Here is a 9,193-nt window from a genome sequence, read left to right on the forward strand (position 1 = left end):
TAAATCCAGGTTTGGCTAGGGTAGACATGGTTTAAGTCTATTATTCCAGCATAATTAATACTCTTCTCTTTCCCTCAAGAATATGCTAGTCTATAGGATAAATTATACAGGCCTCCTACTAACAGACAATTGTATTAATTTAACATTGCCTAGTTTTCAGCTACTGTGGACTCTAAAGATCCTGTGCTCCTATTTCATTATCCCTGAAGTTGCAAATCCGCTTAAGAAAATAAGAAGCCAAGACACCCAGTTACAGATGGCACTCTGATATTAAGAATTGGAAAAGATGAAGATATGCACTTCATTCATTTACAAGGCCCAGAAATCTTGCCAGAAGTCAACTAGATAGTTATTAACAACGTTTGGACTAGAACCACAAGTCTCTCGGAACAATGCATTTCTACAGCATAATCCCTTATTTATATTACCAAAGTTATTCGTCAACTGCAAATAGAAGTTGTGGTAGACAGTGTAGAGTCAACAGAGAAGAGAGACTGTAAGTTGTTATACAACTCCAAGTCTGAAGAATAGTACACCTGCGGGAACAGAATGGATGCCAAGAACAGAAGGGTTGCCTACAGAGAGACATCAGCAAAAGTGAAATTCCCATGAACCACACCATCAATACAGCCAGCATCAGCTTGTTCTTAATTTCCAACAAAGATTAAGATCCTTAATAAAAACACCTGTAAGTTATATTAAACTGTTAAATATTTTTCACAAGGTCATTTCCAATTAAAATAGCTTTACCTTAGTGATGTAAAAACCTGTCAAATTGATTTTACAATCTATAAAGAGTTCAGTCTTTTGGGTAGTTTTTTAATATAATGTATAATTGTGTAGGTCTCAAAGTAGAGAGGTGAGACAGCCATTAAGATTCAGCAAGGATTTCTTTCTCTTCTCTAAATTTTATGGAGATTTTGCTTTAAGATTTTTGTTCTCTTCAGTTAGGAACAGCAGTAAACAAACATCTTTGCAGCTGGAAGCGAATGGTTGCAACATTAAATTCTGAACAAATTTTTCAGTTTTTTCTGCCAAATGTCACAATTCATCAAGAATAATGAGTACTGCTGTGCAAATGCTAAAGAAATCAATGAACTTCACACTTATCTCACTCTATTGGCGTTCCTCTGAAGACATGTAATATACCTGCAATAATATATTGCATGTTAATAATAATCACCTTACATTTCTACTATATCCTTTATCTCAATTACCTTCACAACCGTGTAAATAGGCTCAAATTTTCCCTATCCCACTGTTAACCTTTAATTTTAAGAAAAGTCAAGAATCACAAGTAAACAGCTGTAATGCTTATATGAAAAAGTTCAATTAATTTACTACAACTTCATTTTAGAAAGACAGACTAGGAGGATGGATTTTGGACAGGACTCCACCACCCTCACAGAAATGTCGGCATTTTGAATGAACCTGCTTTTCTTTACACACACACACACACACACACACACACACACACACACACACACACACCCAAGAAAAGAGAAAAACTAGGAGATGTTACTTTTTGTCTTCTTTGTATTACTTCTATGCAAACTTAAAAACAACAACAACAACGCAGTTGGCTACAACCAAAAGCAAGCACCGAGGGCTACACTGAATCGGTCGGCATTCAAAGGCAGTGACATAGCCTAACGTCTAAGGGAAGGAGGGCTAACTGAACGTGAGAAGACTACCTACCCTTCACCTACAGTGCGACCCCTCTCATGTCAAATCTTTTCCACCACAACCATAACTCAAAGCATTTTAGTCGCAAGTACAATCAAGTCTCATTTTTAATCAACTTAGGTGTTTCGAAAACACTGAAATTTTCACCTTATCAATTATTTCACAATAAAAACAAAACAAAACACAACCGCGCTTCCACATAAATAAACTCCCTTGCTTCACCTCTGCTGAAAAGGCCCTTCTCCAGGGTGAACTGCAATGGCTAGCTCCCCAAAGTTGGCTTTCCCAAGGCACTCACCACGTGCGGGCAACACACAATCCAGGCGGCGCCCGCCCCGCCACAGAGCTACGTTCACCCACCCGTCCAGCAGCCGAGGTCCCACCTCTTCCTGCCGCTCCCGTCCCCGATGCCCATTTATGTAAACTGGCAGCGTGAATGACACCTTGGAACAAAATACCTCTGACTGACAGGGCAAGGAGGCCTGCCCCTCCCCCCGCCCCGCCGCGGCAGCGGCGCCACGCGCGTCTCCCGCGCACACACACCCCGGGTGCCCGCCACAGGGCCGCAGACCTGAGTCAGGTGGGGGCGGCAGCAGCCCCGACGAGGCGGGCGACACGTGCTGAGGCGGCTTTCTGGTCCAGGGGTTCTCCTTAGGTGGCAGCGGCGGCTTTTCCTCAGGGCCGGCCGCCGCCGCCGCCTCCTCCGGGGCGTCCTCGGCGGGCGGGTCCCGCGGCGGCTGCGGCTCCCCGCCGAAGGGGCCCGCTGGCCCGCGCGCCTTGTGCGCCAGGTGCAGCGCAAGAGGCCTCACGGGCACCGCCGCCTGGGGTACGCTGTGTCCCAGGACTGGCGCGGGCGACGGCTCTCCCCGAGCCCCCGCGCTGGTGGCGGTCGCCGCCCGCTCGTCCCTCGCTGCCTCTTTGCCCTCCCGTGCGGGCGGGGGCAGCTGCCCGGCCTGCCGGCTCGCCGCGGGCAACAGCGTCTCTTCCGTTGCCGTCGCGGGCGGCTCATCCAGAGAGTGAGCCGCGGGCACCGGGGCGCGAGCCGACATCGTCCCCTTGCCCCAGCCGCCACAGCCGGGCGGAGCCCGGGGCCAGGAAGCCCGGCTGCCCGTCTCTCCGCCCGGGCACCGACTGGCTCCGGCCTGGGGCAGGGAGCCCGAGAGCCCGGCCGCCGTCGCCACCGCCGCCCGCGTTGTGCAGCGCCCGGAGTGCCGCCCCTCCCCGCGTCGAACGGAGCGCTAACCGCCCGCCAGCGCTGCCCGCCTCCGCGACACACGCCGCGAGCCTTCACCTGGCGCGGGCAGCGAGCGAGGCGCAGCGAGCCAGGCCCGAGGACCTCTAGCGGAGTCCGACGGGCGCGCGCCCCTAGAGCCGGTAAGCGCTCGCGGAGGCGTGGAGGGGAGGGCCGCGGGGGCGGGGCCTCCGGGAGGAGCGTGACGTGGCCGCTCCTCGGCTTCTGCCCCCGCCGGGCCGCCGCCCGCGGTCGCTGGCTGCCGAGCCCGCCCGGGTGCCTCCCGGCCTGAGGGCCGACCCCGCCCCAGCGGCCCGCCGAGGGGGAAGGAGGGCGAGCTGGGAGGTCCCCGGCTCTCGGGCTGCGGCAGCCCCGGCGCGGGGGCGGGGCGCGCAGCGGGCCTCTGTGACTCGCGCGGGCCCGCGCCGCGCTCGGGCGACGGCAGGCGACGGCCGGAGCGGGCTGCGCGTGGGCGCCCGGGGAGGCCGCTGCGCCCCGGTCGCTTAGGCGAAGCGGGGTCATCTCGCAGGCCACCCTGGGTGGCTCCACAGTAACCTCCCAGTGTCTGTGGCCTCGCCCGGTGAAAAAGATCCTCCCCCTGGCGCTTTGGAGCCCCGCGGTCACCTGTAATATTGAGCCACGTCCAAAATGAAAAAGGTGTAATGTGTAGGTAACGGTCTTTTAAACTTTTGCCCAGGCAGTTAGGTTGGTGCTCTTCCCCACCCCTGTTCTTACCCACGAACTGAAATATTTTTTGAAGTGCTCTTCTGTAAAAAAGTTAATATTTCATCAGCTTTTTTTTTTCTTTAAACTACCTGTTTCTTTAATGTGTAGAGAGAAACACTTGTTTACAAATTAACCATGTCCCAAGTATTTTTTCCTGTAATGGATATGCTACAAAGGTACAAATAGGTTTTGATTTTTAAAATCCGGTAAGAGCTTTCTACTTGGCACTCAGATTCAACGTGATTAAATTGGTTTCATGTGCATGTGTTTATGAGCTAATAAAGTTTATGTTCAGGTGCAAGGTTGCTGAAAATGGGTTGGGCTTTACGACTGTCAAACTAGGCAGACAGTTTGTACAGGACTCCAATCCCATGAGTCTCACCTCAATCACATTAAACTCAAGATTAATATATTCTTATGTACTCAAAAGTTGTACTAGGCACAAATTATTTAATTTCATAAGGCTAGCAACCTATTCATACACTACAACAGCTATAAACAATAAGGCCTTTCTTGTATTCCTATTTACTAGTTTCCAAGTTACCTGACTCTAAGCAACCTAAACGCATTTCCAGTTAAACGGGGTATACTTCCACTTATATTCCCAGGGAGGCACCATCTTTCCTAGCTCTTTCACTGGTGAAGTTTTGGGTTTCAACTAGCTGCTCTTCCTGTTGTAATCAGCCTTTGGAGTCCTGCTAGGTAATTCTGACTCTTACAAATGCCTATCAACAAATAAGACTCAGAGACACATTCTATTCTACCAGCTATGTAACTATACAGTGCTTAACAATGGCGATGTGTTCTGAGAAATGTGTTGTTTGGCAATTTCTTTCTTGTGCAAATACCATGGAGTGTATTTGCTTACTTACTGTTGGTGTATGGTAAAGCCCACTACACACCTAGGATATATACTATATTTAGCCTATTGCTTCTAAGCTACAAGGCTGTATAGCATGTTACTATACAAAACAACACAGATTAAGCACAAGACAAAATGATGCAATCAAGAAACGAGATTAACATAAGAGGTGTAAGGCTGCTGCTGGAGTAACGGCATACTGTTTTACAGAAAACTTATCAGTAGAAAGCACACTAAAATAATGATTAAAAATATAGTAAATATATAAATGAGTAACAGTCATTTATTACCAAGTATTATGTATTGCACGTAATTGTGCTATACTTTTACAGGACTGGCAGCACAGTAGGTTTACACCAGCATCACCACAAAATACATGAGTAATGTGTTGCGCTGTGACATTATGATGGTTATGACTTCACTGGGTGACAGAAATCTTTCAGTTCCATTATAATCTTGTGGGACCACTTTCTGATATGTGGTCAGTCATTGACAGAAACATTGTTACACAGTACAAGACTGTACATGTGGATTAAAGACTGATTCAGTTGATAAAAAGATTATGTGGAATAGTTCTCCAAAGTTAGATTTATATGGGCTACCTAACGATGGCTGGTGGTGGCAAAAAACAAAATTCGGCCAAGTAAATTTGAAGATCTAATGGGCTTTATTGAGCAAGTCAAGAATTGGGCAGCATCCCACCTAACAACCAGAAGGGCTCTCTGAAGAGTTGTACAAAATGAAAGGTTTTTATGGGAAGAAGGGCGTGAGGCAAGGGGGAAAAAATGGTCCAAGACATCTTTTTTTGGTGGGGGAGGGGAGGAAGGATGATTTTTATCATGCAGATTGTCTCTTTCTCTTTCATTGGTGTTGACCAGAAAATTCTGGACTGGTTAAGATTATGTTTCTGTAGAGTTTGAAATTGCAATTAGATCAGATAGTGAATCTAGGTTTAGTATCATGGGAATTTAGCACAAGTGACACCATTTTGGGCCTGTGCTTTTCTTTGTAATACCGGTTTTGTTTGTTGCTTTTTTTACTAAAGTGAAAAATCATAAAAGTACTTTATTGAAGGAACACAAGAGGACTTTTCTTGGAAATAGGTTGTGCTTGCAGAGAGAACAATTGGAGGGTAAATGTGTGTTCAAAAGGTCTCTAAAGTTAAACTCAACAGTAGGCATTTCGGATTGTCACTGTAGTTTGGTGCCTATAATGTCAGTGAAGGGCGTTGGCTGTCTTAAATACATATTAATAACTTCTGTCTCTACGTAACTGCTTCTTGGAAACAACTTCATCTGCCTTCTGTTTGCCCCTCAATATCTGCTCTCCACCCTTTTCCTGCTCTTGGGCTTGGGAGTGCTGACCTGTCCAGAGTGTATTAGTGGGCTCCCTCGCCCTCCTTTGTACAAGGTGTGTACAAACAATACGGTGAATGTTTAAATTAAAAAAAAATTATAGTAAAAGACACATTGCCATGAATCCCCCTCAAAACAGTCCCCTTCACTTCAAACACACTTATCCCATCATTCTTGCCACCTTCTGAAGCAGTTCTGGAAGTCTTCTGTTGTGAGTTTCTTTAGTTTTGCTGTTGTGGCTGCCTCAATGTCCTGAATCATTTTTACTTTGGGGAAGAGCCAGAAGTCGAACAGTGCCAAATCCGGTGAATAAGGTGCATGAGAACACACCATGATGTTTTTATTTGACAGAAATTGCCATGCCGTACCAGAAGCGATGTGTGACATGGAGCATTGTCATGCTGGAAGATGCTTTATGGCACACTTTAAAACACACCTTCTCTCAACTGTAACTCACACCTGACTACTGAACAAGCTGAAACTTGTTACACATTGTTATTAAGGTTTGATGCACCGCTTCCTGCATTGAAGATCCCTGCCTTTCTGTTAGATGGCACTCGTCAGCGGCATTCACCGTGTATTCTTGATCACAACGGAAAGGCTCTGTATCACACATAGCATCTGGTATGGCAATTTCTGTTAAACATTACGGTGTGTCCTCATTTAAGAAGTGTACTTGAGAGCAAGGGATCCTGAGTTGAACAAACAGAAAGGGATGCCTGCATTAATTGGTATGCAAAAAGCTTCAAGATTTCAAAATAGTTTTATGAAAAGACTCATTACAAAAGACTAATGAAAAATTAAAGATATGAGGTACCTAAAACAAAAGACGATAGGATAAGTGGCACTCCTACTGCTCCCCCATCCTTTTTCACCTGGGTACTCACACTTTACTAATTCTCCATCTGAACTACTTTTCTACTCTAAAGAGACTATTAGTTACCTTTTAACATAAAACTACCTGAGGTTGCAGACAAACCTCAGGTATCCTTCACCCCTTGGTCAAAGACCAAACTGAGGTTCATAGTTAAAGAATTTCTTTCTTTTCTATTGAGCATTTTGTAAGTTTATTTGAGCTGAACTGACAACATATGCAGGAGAGCAAGAACTCAAATGCTTCTAAAGAATTTCTTAAACCCAGGATTTAGACCCTCAAAACCCAGGGTTCCACAAAAGTTTGTGGAAATGATTAGCCAATGAGCTTAGCCATTGCTAAGGGAGTAACCTCTGGAATGTAGAACAACTTTTTATTTCAGGCTAGAGGACTTAACCAAATGTGCTGAAAACCTAAGTGACCCTGGTTTAAACAGGCAAATATAACCATCCCTGTGACTAAATCCATTCACACTGCCACCTTGGTGGAAGTGGTTTGTGCCCTGACAAGGTTTATCTTTGTCTGTGGTGATTATTATTTGCCTTGGGCCTATGAATGCCTAGATCAGCGGTTCTCAACCTTCCTAATGCCGCGACCCCTTAATACAGTTCCTCATGTTGTGGTGACCCCCAACCATAAAATTATTTTCGTTGCTACTCTATAACTGTAATTTTGCTACTGTTATGAATTGTAATGTAAATATCTTTTTGTTTTCCGATGGTCTTAGGCGACCCCTGTGAAAGGGTCGTTCGACCCCCAAAGGGGTCGCGACCCACAGGTTGAGAACCGCTGGCCTAGATGGTTAGCACATAAGTGGGTGATGCCTCTTAGGTTATCTAACTGTGCCCCTAACTTTTCAGAAAGGAACTAAGACAGCTCATTTGTCAACTCTTCTGGATTTACATCCTCACATTAGAAAGGTCCTCCCAGGAGGCATTCATGATTCAGAAGTCATTTCCTTTGGCAGGCCCTACTTCCCTGGTTAGGAATAAATGTAAATGAGGCTATCTATGATCAGGAACCTCCCCTTAACTCTTGAAGATACTGATCCTTAGACTCTGTGGCCAAAGTTGTTCTTGATAATAGGATAACCCTTGATTATGTTTTAGCTGAGCAAGGAGGTACTTGAGCTGTGGCCAGTACCACTTGTGGCACATGGATTAATACTTCTGGGACTCAGTTACATAAGATTACTGAGCAAACCACTTGGTTTAAAAAGGTGACTCCTTCAGTGGGGTCTTTGACTTATTTGATTTTGATTGGTTTGGGTCTTGAGGAATATGATTCTGAAGTACATTCTAAACATTTGCAATTATGCTGCTTATAGTTATCATCACCACAATAATCTCCCTGATGCATTGAGTCCTCTCTCAAAAGCTTTAAATGCATGTTCACAGACATTGACCACCAGGCAAATGATACCTTAAAACTGGAACATCAAAAAGGAACAAAGAGAATGACTGACTAAAGATTGTGAGCCTGAAGTTGTGACCTGATTTTTTGTTTGTTTTAAATAATGGAAAACTGGAATCTAGAGCACAGGTATAGAGTTATTTTCAGAGGGTGAATGGTTCTCTTGACCCTCAGAAGTTACGAAACATCTAATTATCCTTATACAAACTTGATCACATTGTTCAATCCAGCCTTGTTTTTTCTGTTGAGATACTAGTATGCTAATGTATCGTCAGATGATTGAACCCACTCCTTCTCCTCCTCCCCCTCCCCCTTGTGTCTCAGGAAAGTAAAATCCCACAAGAACATCAACATCTTTGTTTTTATTACCAGTGCAATTCAGGTTCAAGCTGGCGAAAACCCAATGTGCAAACAGCTGTACTTAATGCTGGAGAGATTTCAAAGACTGCATTAGATATAATCTGTTTCAAAGTCCTTCTCCAAAGAAGATAAAACTGAACCCACAGATATTTTTTTAACTTCCTATAAAATAACTTTAAAAGAGACCAATTTTTCAACAAGATTCACATCATTACCTCCAAGTCACAGAGCCTTGGGCCCTGTTTATCATCATAAGCATGTGCTAAATGCCTGGGTAAGTACTAAATACTCTCAGTGATCTCTCACCTTCAAGGCAGGGCCAACGTTACTGTGTGCTTGAAAGGCTTTACGTGCACCTTCCCTTTAATAAATACAAGGAACATATTCAATCTTCCATAAAGTGAGAGTAAAGGCAACTTCAGAAAATTTTGCTCTTTTTTCACTTATCTGTATTATACAGATAGGTAAAAAGAAATACTGTGCTTGCTATGCAAACAGTTTCAAAACAAATCTAGGTTACCTTTCCATCACTGCTGTTCCTAGTTAGGTAGCTCTCTTTACTTGTAGGTAGGTTTTATGGGCCAGTTTAACAGAAGTAGGAACGCTCTCAAATGTTTAAGTGTCTTGCCTAAGAACTTTCTGCCAATAGCTAGGATTGATACTCAAAGCGCTCTGCCTTTCCTGCC

The 9,193-nt window shown here is 45.0% G+C and overlaps 1 protein-coding gene across 5 annotated transcripts in view; it reads right to left on the reverse strand.

Annotated features, from left to right (window-relative positions):
- Nucleotides 1–3,046, reverse strand: part of LARP1B (La ribonucleoprotein 1B) — a 70,967-nt gene extending 67,921 nt beyond the window's left edge. For 2 of the 5 annotated variants that reach the window (XM_019663871.1, XM_019663947.1), the window contains exon 1: nucleotides 2,258–3,046. In XM_019663871.1, the coding sequence (XP_019519416.1) occupies nucleotides 2,258–2,735 (478 nt within the window). In that variant the 5' untranslated portion in view covers nucleotides 2,736–3,046. The remainder of the gene's footprint in view (nucleotides 1–2,257) is intronic. The other 3 variants (XM_019664016.1, XM_019664087.1, XM_019664172.1) reach the window with 2 other exon arrangements.
- Nucleotides 3,047–9,193: the final 6,147 nt, after the last annotated feature.

The sequence above is a fragment of the Hipposideros armiger genome, unplaced genomic scaffold (genome assembly GCF_001890085.2).
Source record: "Hipposideros armiger isolate ML-2016 unplaced genomic scaffold, ASM189008v1 scaffold_1, whole genome shotgun sequence".
Classification (NCBI taxonomy): Eukaryota; Metazoa; Chordata; class Mammalia; order Chiroptera; family Hipposideridae; genus Hipposideros; species Hipposideros armiger.